General features: G+C 41.9%; 1 protein-coding gene across 1 annotated transcript in view; it reads right to left on the bottom strand.

Moving 5' to 3' along the window:
* Positions 1-13,322, bottom strand: part of VPS53 (VPS53 subunit of GARP complex) — a 127,452-nt gene extending 114,130 nt beyond the window's left edge. The window contains exons 1-2 of the mRNA XM_074263820.1: positions 13,103-13,322; positions 2,147-2,227 (exon numbers count right to left, since the gene is read on the bottom strand). Of these exons, the coding sequence (XP_074119921.1) occupies positions 2,147-2,227; positions 13,103-13,189 (168 nt within the window). The 5' untranslated portion in view covers positions 13,190-13,322. The remainder of the gene's footprint in view (positions 1-2,146; positions 2,228-13,102) is intronic.
* Between the last annotated feature and the right edge of the window lie 1,640 nt (positions 13,323-14,962).

Raw genomic sequence — 14,962 nt, 5'->3', positions numbered from 1 at the left:
CTTATAAAAGAATATGTTGTAGTATTGTTGATTTAAGCTGGAAGAAAAGGTATAAGGCAACTCCAACCCTTTAATCTTGCAGATAGAGGGGACAGTCTTAGAATCAGGTAATGATGCACTCATGTCTTGCCTGGGAGACATACTTGGGCTTTCAATAGGGTAAGTGGAAAACATTTAGGATTAAAACATTGATTTGACAAAATCAAGAAGGGAGAGAAATATTTAGATATCATTTGTCTGATAAAGCCTAAGTGATTCTAATGGATTGTGAACTCAATGGAAGTCAATATATAACATAACAAAACAAAAACAATAACAATGAACAAATAACAGAAGCAACAATGACCACCACAAATGGTATCCTTGGTTGCACTGAAAGACAGTTTCCAGGAATAATAAGGTAATAAATCTGTTGTACTTTTTCTTTTTCTTTTTTTTCTCCTGAGGCAATTGGGGTTAAGTGACTTGCCCAGGGTCACATAGCTAGGAAGTATTAAGTGTCTGAGACCAGATTTGAACTCAGGGATTCCTGATTTCAGGGCTGATGTTATGTCCACTGTGCCACCTAGATGTCTTTACTTTTTCTTAAAAAAAAAAAAAAAGCCTGCTGATCTGAGCAACAGTGAACTACAGAAAAGGAAACCCCCCACCTTCCCCTGGATTAGGTCACCTGCTTAATCCCTAGCCTCCAGCATTTATGGGCTAACCAGATATCAGAGAGGTTTCTGGGAGAAAAAAGAGGCCTATGTTATTTGGTCCTTCCCTTCAGATATTCTTGATAGGAGCTCCCATCAGCATACAACAATTCCTCACAATAGCCCTAGGGGGTAGAAGGTCTATCATTCCTGACATTTTAGGGATGATGTGCTAGAACTCAGAGTCCCCAAGGGTTCCCCAGCCAGGAAGTATCAGAGGCAGGCTCTCACTCGCCAGAACCTCTTCCTCTGCCAGCCCTCATTACATTCCTCTGGCAGAGGACACTGTAGGAGATGCTAAGATGAAGAGCCTTGCTGCGGAGGAATTCTTTGGGACCTAATAACTCTCCTGAGGCCCTGAGACAAATGGTAGGAGGGGGCATGAGCTTCCCATCACTGAAGGACTCTCAGCAAAAGCTGGATGACTAAGGACTGCCTGGTACAATTCTTTTTCAGGCTGAGGGTCGTCTGAGGTCCCTACCAAAGATGAAGCTCTGGGAAATGTGTTGTCACTGACCAAACACACGGGGCCCAGATCCAGAGGAGAAAAGGCTCTTTGAGGCTATAGACAAGGTCAAGATGACACGGGCATTAAGGGAATCACTGGCCTAGAGCTCGAAGGGACCTCAGTCATCCTCTGGCCTAAGCCTCTTGTTTTACAGAAGCACACTCAGGCCCAGGAACATTATGTGATTTGTCCAAGGTTCCCAGAGTGGCTGATTCAAGATCCCAAATCTGGCACACGAACAACCAGACTCAGTCATCTTGCTGACCTTCTGCTAAGTCAGCTATAGCCCTGGGTCACCACTTCCATGCAACTTGTCCAGTCTGTTCCCAGAGATGCAGAGAATCAAACTATGGTGACTTTCTAGTCTGCTGTAACTGCCTTCTTAAATGAGTCTGCACTACTTGGAGAGGACAGGGCAAGGTGAAAGCTCAGAGCCCCCAGCTCTGTCCTGACTGCCCCTTGGATAAGCCATTTCAGTTCTGAGGCTGAGTTTCCTCATTAGTAAAACTGGAATCATAATTATCTCCCCTAAGTGTTGGGTAGTTGGGAGAATCAACAGGTGATAATAGGCATTTGTAAAACATTGCAAAAAATTATTATTTTTGTTAATTTTGTTTAGTGATCAAATTGGCCTACTCTTCTAGGATATAGTATATTTATTGAGGACTCACAAATTCACTGTCCAGTCTGGTTGATTCTTTAAGCCCCATTACTGTGATTTCTAGCAATTTGCTCATTAGGAAAAAAGTCTATGGCAACACAGCAAATATATGGCCATTCTACAAAACTGATGATGGGTTTGACCTGTATTTAATTCTCGACCATAAATCATCCTTCCTTAGACTGAGGGGTCACCATAAGGGCTAAGGAGAAAGCAGATCACAAACTTTTACATGAACAGGCAATCCACTGCCATGAATAAAATTTAAAGAACTAAACTTACTTGTTCTGTCGGGAAAAGAGCATTGATATATTCCACAGCATTGAAGTCTGCTCGGTCCAGAGGATCCTGGCTTGGAAACACCTAAGTAAAAAGTGGGGTAGAGAAGAGAGGGAGAAAGAAAAATATTATCATTAATCACTATTTGTAGTTTTAAATATCAGATTCATAGGAGTCGCTATGATGAAACCAGGAATACTGCCTGTTGAGAGTTTGGTATAAAAAAGCAAAGGGTCTTGGGAGTACGGTCTGGTAATACCATAATAAACTGTGACATCCTGCTGTAGTATCAGGAGCATCTCATCCAATGGTGCCGCACATTATTGCCTTGGTGGTGTCAGCCCCAGCTCTAGCACAGGGAGCCAGGGGCTAAGTCAGGTGCGGAGATGGCAGCTGCAACCCCACTTTCAGTGATGAATCCTGCTGCCTCCGCCCTTCTGCCTTGGGATCCTGCTTTGTTGTCCCCCATTAAATTTTGTGCCTTTCCTTTATAGCAGAGCTCTTATCAAGGATGTCTCTGGCAATCTGGTGAAGTACATGGACCTATTCTCATTTTTATGTTTTTAAATACATAGCTTAAAAAAAAAAAATCAGAGCATACAACTATTAGGATGTAGCAGATCCAATGGCCTTTTTTTCTCAATAATCCCTAGGCATAAGATGGTGTGTGATCCTGGTGACCAGGCCTCCCTCCATGGTATTAACCATATCTTCTCTTGGTTTCCAAAACCCATTCTCCTACTTTTTCTTCCTGCATATCTATTGCTCTTTCTCTGCTCCATCAGGGGCTCTTTTGCTTCTTTTTGCACCCTTAGTACTTAGCACAGGCTTGGCACATGATGGGCCCTTAATAAATATTCATGGCTTGCTTGGCTTGTCACTCTCTTCCAGGTCCCTACTGATGGATGTTCCCCAGGTCCCATCCTACCCTTTCTTCTCTTCTCTTCACAATTCTCCCTTGGACTACAAGCACTATTCAAATGGCTCCCAAACCTATCTCCCTTACCTGTGTTCCCAGCTCTAGTTTCACATCTCCAATCACATATAAGACTTTTCTTTATACCTGCACATCCCTTGCAAAACCTCCAGCTCATCATATTAAACTGAGTTTATCTTCTCTCCCAAATTTCTTCCTTCCGCCATTTTATCTGTAGTACCACTGGCTCCCCCATTCATCCCAGCTTCCATGATGGAATGTTAGGTTCTTACTAAGTGCTAATGAGATAATGAGATATTAGGTTCTTACTAAGTGCTAAGTCGGTACTTAACAATTCTCTAGTTCCAGCCTTTACTGGGAGTTTAACCCCTTCGAATTCCTGGGGAGGAGCTTGCATGCTTAGGAGGAGCAAATTCATTGGTTGAAGTAATTTTTCCCAGAAGCCCTTGCATTATCCCACGCCCATTCTCTGGGAGAATAAAAGAGGGCAGCACTGGAGAGATTGAGAGTCTTGTCTGGGCCAGACCTGAGGCAGCTCTCTGGAGGGAAAGAAAGAGTTTCTACACGAGGTCAGAATTGGTGGCAGTTGATGACAGCAGATCTCCTCCCAGAGCGATCAGCAGTTTCTGGACACAACAGAACATTACAATGGAATACTGCTTTTCCTTCTCTAACCCTTCTATTCAATCATTACTAAGTGTTATCATGTCTACCTCCACAATCCACAAAGGCCGAAGCCCTCCCTTGGCAAAGGTAGGGGTTTCTGAGGGGGAGATACTGCAGATCTCAGACATTCTTGATGTGCTGATTTAGTTGGATCAAACTTTTCTTTTCCTTTTTATTCTTTGCTATAAAAGATGGCTCTCTAGAGGATGAGGGAATGTAGAACATACTGGGAAATGTAGCTGATGTAATAATAAAAAGATAGCAATAAAACTGTATTTTTAAAAAGCCAACCTCTACAATCCTCTTGCGTTTCTTGCCTTCCTTTCTATTCCCATTGACAACACCCGTGTACAAATCTTCATTACATTTTCTGCCCAGACTCCAGCAATGGCAACTTTTCCTACCTTTATTCTTCCCTTCTTCCCTACGGGAGGGCCTCCCTCATCATCCCTCTCTCATCTGCCAGACTAACCTTCCTAGTCCAAGGATCTGATCACATCATCCTTCTGTAGGATATTAATATCCTACATCTATTTTCTGAGGCCTTCTGAGAAAAATTCTCATTACTTTAAAGCCTGATAGACAAGGCCCTCCACAATCCTATCTTTCTAGCACTCTCGTACTAAATCCCCAACAAATCCAGCTCCCGCCAAACCAGTCCCAATACACAGCCTGCCCTTTCTCACTCTTCTGTCTGCTCACAGTCTTCCCTAGTCCAGAATGTCTTCCTCTCCCCTCTTACAGAATCCCTCCCAAATCTTCCAAGCCCCACTCAATAAAGCTTTTTCTAACTTCCACCCATTAACAATGAGCTTCTCCTCCTCCCAAGAAGTCACCCAGCATTCTGCATTGTTCTTTTGCACACATCAGGTATTATTTAATATCAGTGATATGGATATGAATCATTACTCCTCAGATTCCACTCTAAACCTCACAGTTTCTCCAGCATCTAGGATAGTATTCAACATACAGGAAGTACTTAATAAATGCTTACTGAAAGGAAATTTGAAGGATGGGACACAAAATTTAGTGTTGGTGTCAGGCTAAGCCAGAGCTTGGTAATAATTATCAGAATAAATTGTCTTCTAATAGCAGAGAGTATGTGAGAGTGCGTCTGTGTGTAACAGATTAGCAGAAACAGTATAAATAGTCTGAGCAAGAGCATTATTCATCATATCTCATGGATTCAGGGATTTATTTATAACAGTTTTTAAATAATTTCTGATCTTGTCTAGAAACCAAGAGATGACACTCAGAAAGTATCCTATTAAAAAATAGCAAGGCACCCTGGTGACTAACACTACTACGTCATATGATAGATTATAAAAACAGTCAAGATGTTCCCCTGGATTAACTGCATTTTATCAATCTGACTTGAAATCCAGCAACCTAAGTATAGGGAGTGCAGTTACCCCCAAAGAGTGTCCCTGAACATTTTTGGCACTAAAAAATTCAATCTGTCTTCTAAGAGATAAAACTATCCAAACATACTTGGAAGCTCACCAAGATAAATTTTGTTTGTTTTTAAAGTAAGATTGGCACAAATGTTATTTTTGTTGTTGGCCTATAATTACAAGTCATTAATTCCCCCATTCCTCTCACTCAAGTCTCTGCCCTAAAACAACATAAATCACTATGCAGAATCATTCAAGTATATCACTGTAATCATCACTTCAGAAATGCTATCTATGCTGCCTGGAGCAAAAACACACCACAGGTTATCTTAATTCAGGATGCTTGCTTATTTAAACACACAATGAATTTATATCTGGCATTCAAATTTGTTCCCAAAACAGTATAAAATGCACTTTCCTGAAAACCAACAATCAAACAACTACTGATGGGAACTGCTTTATCCTTTGTAGCCCATGGAACCCTGGCAGGGAGGTCCAGCCCTTTCAGAAAGGTACAAAAGACATATTTAACAAATTTACAGCTAACACAGAACTGAGAGGAATAGTTAATGAAATGAATGATGGTCAGGATTCAGAAGTAAGACAAAATTTAATGGAGATATGCAAAATATTAACTTGGATTCCAAAATCAACCTCAAAAAGTACAAGTCAGACAAGGCAATGACTAAAGAGCAGTATGTATCTGGCCAGCAGTGTATTACATCTGAATCCCTCTCAGGAAAAATAGTAGCTCTGAAGTCTGAGGATTTGGGTTCAAATCCTACATTTAATACTATGTGGTCCTGACCAAGTCATTTAACTTTTCGGACCCTCAGTTTCCTCATTGGTAGATCAGCTGACATGCCAGCTTCTAGATCTATGATTTTTCATATTAAAAAGAGCTGGGAGTGTTAATACTGGGCTTATATCCCAAAGAGATCTTAAAAAAGAGAAAGGGGGGCAGCTAGGTGGCGCAGTAGATAGAGCACCAGCCTTGAATTTAGAAGGACCCGAGTTCAAATCTGATCTCAGACACTTAACACTTCCTAGCTGTGTGACCCTGGGCAAGTCACTTAACCCCAGCCTCAAAAAAAAAAAAAAAAAAAAAAGGGAGAAAGAGAGAGAAAGGGACCCATATGTACAAAAATGTTTACGGCAGCCCTTTTTGTGGTGGCAAGAAATTGGAAATTGACTGGATGCCCATCAGTTGGGGAATGGCTGAATAAATTGTGGTATATGAATATTATGGAATATTATTGTTCTGTAAGAAATGACCAGCAGGATGATTTCAGAAAGGCCTAGAGAGACTTACATGAACTGATGCTGAGTGAAACAAGCAGGACCAGGAGGTCATTATATACTTCAGCAACAATACTATATGATGAATAATTCTGATGGACATGGCCCTCTTCAACAATGAGATGAACCAAATCAGTTCCATTTGTTCAATAATGAAGAGAACCACTACACCCAGTGAAAGAACTATGGTAAATAAGTATGAACTTCAACATAGCATTTCCACTCCTCCTGTTGTTGTCTGCTTGCATTTTTGATTTCCTTCTCAAGTTATTTTTACCTTATGTCTAAGTCTGATTTTTCTTGTGCAGCAAAATAACTGTGTAGATATGTAAACATATATTGTACTTAACATATACGTTAACATTTAACATGTATGAGTGCACCTGCTATCTGGGGGAGGGGGTGGGGGGAAGGAGGGGAAAAGTTGGAACAGAAGGTTTTGCAAGGGTTAATGCTTAAAAATTATCCATGCATATATCTTGTAAATAAAAAGCTATAATAATATAAATAAATAAATAAATAGACAAATAAATAAATAAATGAAAATAAAAAATAAAAAGAGCTGGGGGTTTTCAAAGGCTAAAACCTAGCTGGGATATAGTATGAGAGAGATGCCCAGAAAACCTCAGACTACACCAACGGAGGCAAAGCATCTAGGAACATGGAAGGGATGTTCCCATGGATGTTCTCTGCCCTGAACCGTTTGCTCTGGGCTTTACATTTTAGAAGGAGCAATGGAATATGAGAAAAAATACACTAGAAGGTAATTAGAATGATGAAGGGCTTCAAACTCATCCAAAACAGGACCAATTACAGGAACCAAAAGACTTAGGTGTCTTTAAGAAATGATTGTCTAGGAAGACTAATTAGAATTATTGTTACAATTGCTTGTTTCTAGGACATAAGGAACTAATTAAAATGCATAAAACTAAGAACCATTTGCAAATGATAAATGATCAAAAGATACCATTTGCTAAAGAAGAAATTTAAGCTATCAACAGTCATTTAAAAAATGTTCTAACTCACTAAGAATTAGAGAAATGCAAATTAAAGCAACTTTAAAATTCAATCTCATATTTATCAGACTGGCAAAGCTGACCAAAAAAAAAAAAAGATAAATACTGGAGGAGAAGCAGGAAAACAGGCACTTAATGCGTTGTTCAGGGAGTTGTGAACTCGTTTTAACTATTCTGAAGTGCACTCTTGAATAATGTCTCAAAAGTTAGCACAACCGTGCATACCACAAGTGGATTTAACCTCCCAAGGAAAACAAATTAAGACGTAAAGGACCCAATATGTGCAAAAAAAAAAAGTTATGACAGCTCTTTTTGCAGTAGCAAAGAAACAGAAATTGAGGGGATGATCATCTGAACAAATTATAGCATCAACATAAAATAATGAAGGGGACATTTTCAGAAAGGCTAGGAAAATTGAATAAACTGATGTAGAGTGAAATGAACAGAAACAAGAAAACAATTTACATGTTAAGAACAATATTGTAAAAACAAAATAACTGTAAAAGACTCAGAAGACTTATGATGAAACATGCTGCTCACTGACTCAAAGCGTAGAATGAAACAAGCTTGGTGAATGAGGTTTTTTTGGCTTGACTATACATAGGTATTGTTTTTAATTTTTCTTTTTAATAGTGGGTAGAAAGGGAAAGAAAATTGTATTAATTGAGAAATTATATAATTATTTTAAAAATTAGAATTGCCTGACCCCAGAGAACAGAACTAATAAGAGAAATGGGTAAAAGCTGAAAATAGGGAGATATAGCCCTCTTTTAAATTTTTTAAGGTGTGATCTTTAATAGTCAGTTCGTATCACCATTTGGAGCTCAAAGTGGCATATGGTATAAGGTACTGACCTAAAGCCAATTCCTGCCAAGTTGCTTTCCAGTATTCCCAGCAATTGCTATCAAATAAAGAGTTCCTTCACAAGTAATTTATGGTCTCTGCTATACTGAGCACTGGCTTATTGAACCATTTGGTTCTGATTTTTTTTTTCTTTATCTACCCCATTCCCTTGCTTTGCTCCTTTTTTAACCAATACAAAATAGTTTTAATGATTTTGGCCTGTTAGTATAATCTGAGATCTAAAAGGATTGTTCCCCCTTCATTCCTACTTTTTTTTTTTTTATTTCCCTGGAGATTCTACATCTTTTTCATGCTAATAAATGAATTATGATTAGTGCACAATAAAGTATCAGCAAATTAATTTAGGTAACATCAATGCTGTGCTGTACATAGTTGTTTGCTTACTGTCTCCCCAATTAGACTGTGAACTCCTTGAGGACAGGGACTACCTTTTGCCTCTTTTTGTATCCCCAGCACTTAGCATAGTGCCTGGCACACAGAAAGTGCTCACTAATGTTTAATGACTGAGCATTATAATTGTCATTACGCTACACATTGCCTGATCATACTAGAGCCCTGAGTTATGTTACATTAATAAGTTATGTAAATCATTTTCTTTTGCTTTATAATTGTAACTATACAGGTCTTTAGTGTGTCTTGGCAGGTTAACAGTCACGTATAGATGTGTAGTAATTTTGAATGGGACTTCCCTTTTTCTTATCTCCTCGAGGATTCTGTTATTTCTCTAAAGAAATGCTTCTGATTTTTGTGGATCTGTTTCACAGCCTACTTACTTCAATGATACTACTGTCTCAATTACCTTCTTTAGGATTCCTTAAAATCATTATCAAAAAATGCAGATAATTTTGTCTCCTCGTTTGCTTATTTTTATGCCTTTCATTTCTTTCTCTCAACAAAGCATCATGGGAACGTAAATTTAGAGCTTCATAAAAGGGGTTCTAGAGCCCACTGAGTCAGACCCTCTCCTTTTAGAGATGAGGTAACACAGAAATGTGAAGTGATTTATCCTGGATTACACAGATATGACAGAATTTGAACCCAGCTCTTCTTGACTCAATTCTATCTACTACACCAATGGTGTCAAATTCAAATGGAAATGGGGCCACTAATTGGAACATAAGGATATGATATTTAAAACATGATATTATTGATGGTTTGCTATATTTTTATTTAGTTAAATTTTTCCCAGTTACATTTCAATCTTGATTCAAAGGTATTTGACACTTCTGCCCTCCATCACCTACTTCTCAACCTTAGTATTTCCCCCAGCATTGCTAGAACTAAGTCAAACAATATCAGGGAAAGGAACATCCTTATTTTAATTCTGCATTTATGGAAAAGTTTCTAAGGTTTCTCCATTGCATATAATACTAGTCTTTAGTTTTAAAATGCATACTGTGTAATCATATAATAAAATGGCCCTATAGTTTTTAGGCTAACAAAAATTAATGTTGTATTTTCTAAAAGAACCATAAATTTTGCTGTGCATACCCTTTGATCCATCAGCCTCTCCTGAGTCTATATCCCAAAGAGATCATAAAAGAGGAAAAAGGACCTACATGTACAAAAATGTTTGTAGCAACCCTTTTTATAATAATAAGGAACTGGAAACTGAGTGAATGCCCATCAGTTGGGGAGTAACTAAATAAACAATGGTAAATGGATGTAATAAAATATTGTTGTTTTATAAGAAATAATGAGCAGACTGATTTCAGAAAAGCCTGAAAGGATTTAAATGAACTGCTCCTGAGTGAAGTGAGCAACACCAAGAGAACATTGTACACTGCAACAAGAAGATTATGTGATGATCAATTGTGATGGACTTGGCTCTTTTCTTTTTTTTTTTTTTTTTTTTTTAAATTTTAATTTTATTTTATAATTATAACATTTTTTTTGACAGTACATATGCATGGGTTTTACAACATTATCCCTTGCACGCACTTCTATTCAGATTTTTTCCCTTCCTCCCCCAACCCCCTCCCCCAGATGGCAAGCAGTCTTATATATGTTAAATATATTACAGTATATTCTAGATACAAATATGTGTGTAGACCGAATTTTTGGTTGCACAGGAAGAATTGGATTCAGAAGGTAAAAATAACAGTTTACATTCATTTCCCAGTGTTCCTTTTCTGGATGTAGCTGGTTCTTGGACTTGGCTCTTTTCAATGATGAGGTGATTCAAGGCAATACCAAAAGACTTAGGATGGAAAGAGCCAGATGTCTCTGTATCCAGAGAGAGAACTATATAGAGACTGAATGTGAATCAAAGCATTACATTTTCACTTTTTGCTGTTATTATCTGCTAGTTTGTTTTTTTCTTTCTCATGCTGTTTTTCCTTTTGATCTGATTTTTCTTGAGCAGCATGATGAATATGGAAATGTTTAGAAGAATTGCAGTTGTTTAACCTATTTGGATTGCCTGCTGTCTGGGGGGGGAAAGGTGGATGGGAAAAAAAATTGAAATAGAAGGTTTTGCAAAGGTGAATGCTGAAAACCATCTCTGCAAGTATTTGGGAAAATAAAAAGCTATTATAAAAATAAAAACGAAAAAAGAATCATAAGTTTTGGATGTTGTTTTTAATTAAATTAACTATAATTGTTTTCTTAATGTTGAACCATCCTTGCTTCCAAGTATAAATCCAACTTGATTATTATAAACAATTTTTAAAATAGATTGTTTAGGTTTTTTGTTTTTTTGTTTTTTGCCAGTGTTTTATTTAAAGACTTTCAATTGATATTCATTAGTGACAATAATCTATCTTTCATCTCTCTTTAATATTCCCCACTTGGATGTTCCATAAGTACCTCAAACTCAGCATATCCAAAAATAGAACTGATTTACTGGAAAAACCCATCCCTTCTCCAAATCTCCCAGTTTCTACAAAACCTATCCTTCTCCAACCCTGGGGTCATCCTTGATTGACCCTTTTCTCCTCACTTAATATCTGCTCAGTTGTCAACACAATATATCAGCAGAAAAAGAACTCATTCTGGAATCAAAGAACCGTGCTTCAGATCCTACCCATTCAACCTCGGGCAAACCAATTCACCTCAGTTTCATCTCTGTAAAACAAAGAAGTCTCTGGGGTGCCTTCTAACTTGATGAACCTAAACTTCTCCACAGGTCTGGCACCATACCCTGTCAACTCAAGCTTGGACTATCACAACCACTGCCTAATTGGTCACCCATATCCGGGATTCTCTTCCTAATTAATTTTCCACACCAAATTTATATTTCACCTGAGCCTGTTTAAAAAAAAAAAAAAATCCTTTCTCAAAACATCTTGTGGTTCTCTAGGGCCTCTAGGATGCCACACAAGGCCCACTGTCTGGTATTTACTTTTCCCTTTTAGTCTGATTTTTCTTGCATAAGATGACAAATATGAAAATATGTTTAAAAGCATTGCACATATTTAAGCTATATTGGATTACTTGCTGTCTTGGGGAGGGAGAAGGTAAGGGTAGGAGGGGAAAAAAAGCACAAAGTCTACAAAAACGAATGCTGAAAACTATCTTTACGTGTATTCAGAAAATTTTTTACAAATGTGATCCTACACCTAAGCCCAGTGCCTCACATCTAGTAGGGAACGCCTCCTCCGTATTTCCTCCTTATCCTATAAGATCCACTTTGTATAAATCTGTCACAAGTTGTCTCCCCATTAGACTGGAAGCTTTTTGAAGGCAGGGCCTAGATTTTGCATCTTTTTATGCTTAGCACAGTTCCTGACATATATTGAGCCTGGTTTAATAAATATTTACTGATTGATTAATAAGTGCTTATAGAACTGAATTGAGGCTTGATCTAAGAAAAAACTTAATCAAAACTGGAAGTAAGGGAGGTTGGGAATTGTTCTTCCCGGGAAGTCTTTGAGCAAAGTCTTCCCACTAACTCACCCACTGACAAGAATGCTCAATCAACTCTGGGCCTTCCCAATCTCTTCCTCTCCCACTTAATCTGAAGCAAAACCCAACAGCAATCCGGAAGGATGCCCGAAAGTCATCCAAAGGTGAATGGGGATGGAGAGACAGGGAGGGGAAAAGAAAGGGCGCAGTAAGCACAAGTACAGAGATACCGCCTTCCTTCAACTCCCCCGAGCCCTCAGGGCAGCAGCCCCGGCACCAGGATGCCCCGCCCCAGAAAAGCCCCTTTACGAAAATGCTCAGTCCACAAAGACAAAACAACTGCCCCAACAACCTAAACATTTGCTTTATGCCCCGTTTAACAACGGACCCCGGAAGCCTGAGACACCTGGAACACCTGGAGCACCAAAGACACCTGGGCACACTGAGACACCGGGCACACCTCGTGCCCCGGGGGGCTCTTTTGGAACCCAACCATTCCCAGACAGCCCCCCTCAAAACTTCCCTTCCGCTCCTGCGCGGACAGCTCAGAGACTACCCCCAGGGCACAGAGGGACCACACGACGCCGACAGCTCTCTCACTCCCCTAGAGCCAGCCCTGAGCCTCCACACCCCGCCCAGGAGGCAGGGCCATTCTACAGAGGAGGAAGCTCGGATAAGGGACTGGTCCAGGGTCACACCCACGAGGTGACTCCAGGCCCAGCACCGCCCAGTCTAAACCTTCTTCCCCCCGAGGGGCGGGACCTCTGTCTCCTCCCCCCCAGCGGGGGGCGGGGTCTCTCTTCCTCCCCCGCCACCTCAGGGAGCGAATCCCTCCCCCTTTCCCAGAGCAGAGCCTCTCCTCCCCCACCTCGGGGCGGGGCCTTCCTCCCCCTCCCCCTCCCCCAGGGCGGGGCCCTTGCCCTGCCCTCCCCCTCACCTGTTCTATGGCTTGCTGCACCTCCGGGGTGAGCTGCAGCACGGCTTCCAGCTCCTCCACGAACTCGAGCTCCTCCTCCTCCATCATCCCGCCCCGGCCGGACCTCAGACCAAGGTCCGCGGCGGCGGTAGCGGTGGCGGCACCCCAATCCCCGCCCCCCCCCCGCCGCCCCCTGGTGTCCCCGCTAGCACCGGCTCGGTCAGGCAACCAGATACTTCCGGAAGCCACGGCACTTCCGGGAGCCGCGGAACTCTGGGATGGTGGAGGACTTTCCCAGGCGCCGAAGCAAAGAGGAGGGGGAGGAGAGCAGAGGAGTGGTTGTCACGTGGATTCCGAAGCTCCGCCCTGTCCCGCCCCTTTCACGAGGGTCATCCGTCCCGCCTCTAAAGGCACTCCCCCGCCCCTAGCGTTTGGAAACAGAGGACACGGGTTCGAATCCCGGCCCTGCGCTCTTTCTGCTGCGCTTCAACCTGTCTTTATTTCCCTCTTTGTGAAATGAGGGGCTGAGTGAGACCCCATGACCCTGGAGCGGGGCAGGCCTGAGTTCCAATGCAAGCCTCAGAGAGTTCTTATTTGTGAGACCCGAGCAAGTTACTTCAGCGCAGTCTGCCTCAGTTTCTGCATCTGTAGAATGGAGATCAGTGAGCTCCCGCCTCTACACAAACTCCCAGGACTACTCGTGGCAAATGGCCGAGGCGCCCCCGGGCCGCACGCGAACCCGATTACCTTCCTAATAGCAGCCTATGAAACGAGGAACGGACCATAAAACCCGAGCTGGAGAGACTTAATATGAACCGGCGCGAGATGCTCGCTGAGCGCCGGGGAGGATGGAGAGAGGGAGGAGGGAGGGCGTCTGAATCCCGCCTCTAACAAACCCCCGCTTTGCAGTTCTGCGACAATCTGCTTCCGGGTCACAGGATACTAAGTGTTGGAGGCTGCATTTGAACTCGGGCCTTCCCGACCCCGGGCTTGGGGTCAGTCAGCCACCGGGCGTTTGTTAACTGCTGCTTTGTGCCGGGCTGTGCTGTGCAGAGGAGCCAGAGACCGAGCTAAACCGTCTGCCCCGAGAGCTCCGTCTGCCCGGAGCGGACGGGAGGTTTCGGAAGAGGCCGGTGGGTCTGGGAAGGGCGTCATCTCCTGAGCTTTTTCTTACAGATAACGGAAGCGGACTCCCTCCTGATTCCACACGTGACTAACAAATAGATCCTCCGAGTCCTGATCTAAAAAAAAAACTAAAGATCTGGACCTCGCGAGCTATTTCCCCATTTTTCACGTCAGTAATTGCCGGATGTTACCCAGATCTGCCTTATCTTATAGACAAGTGAAAGGGACTTTCTCAGGATTACGGGACTAACAAACAGCCCACCCTCTGATTCCACTTAAAAATGATCTTGGAAGGGACCCCTTTTTCAGATGAGGAAACTGAGGTAGGGAGCGGGAAGAATTGCCCAGTGTCCCAGAGCCCTAAGTCTCAGAGGTGAGGTTTGAAGCCAGCCGGACCTCTGGATTCCAGGTCCGGCCTTCGTTCACACTGTCCCTGTAACCGGAACGTTCCGGTGACATTTTAAGATCGAAAGCCCTAGAAGGTCTGTAGTGTCTCCTTGGCGCCATCGTACAGTCGATGAATGACCAGAGAGGGCAATAACTCATCCAGGGTCACCCAGCTAATGAGTCCCGAAGACGGACTCAGACATGAGCCATCTGTCTTCAAGGCAAAAACTGCCTCCCTAAGGAAGAGGGGAATTTGTCACGTGACAAATCTATCTGGACTCTGCCAGCCTGTGAACTGTGGAAGAAGAAAAACTTTCTTTATTGTGATTTTCCCCTCTGTCCCCCATGTCCCTCCCCTCCTCGGACGCT

This window comes from Sminthopsis crassicaudata, chromosome 4, assembly GCF_048593235.1.
Source record: "Sminthopsis crassicaudata isolate SCR6 chromosome 4, ASM4859323v1, whole genome shotgun sequence".
Lineage (NCBI taxonomy): Eukaryota > Metazoa > Chordata > Mammalia > Dasyuromorphia > Dasyuridae > Sminthopsis > Sminthopsis crassicaudata.
This window is presented reverse-complemented; position numbering and strand designations above follow the sequence as displayed.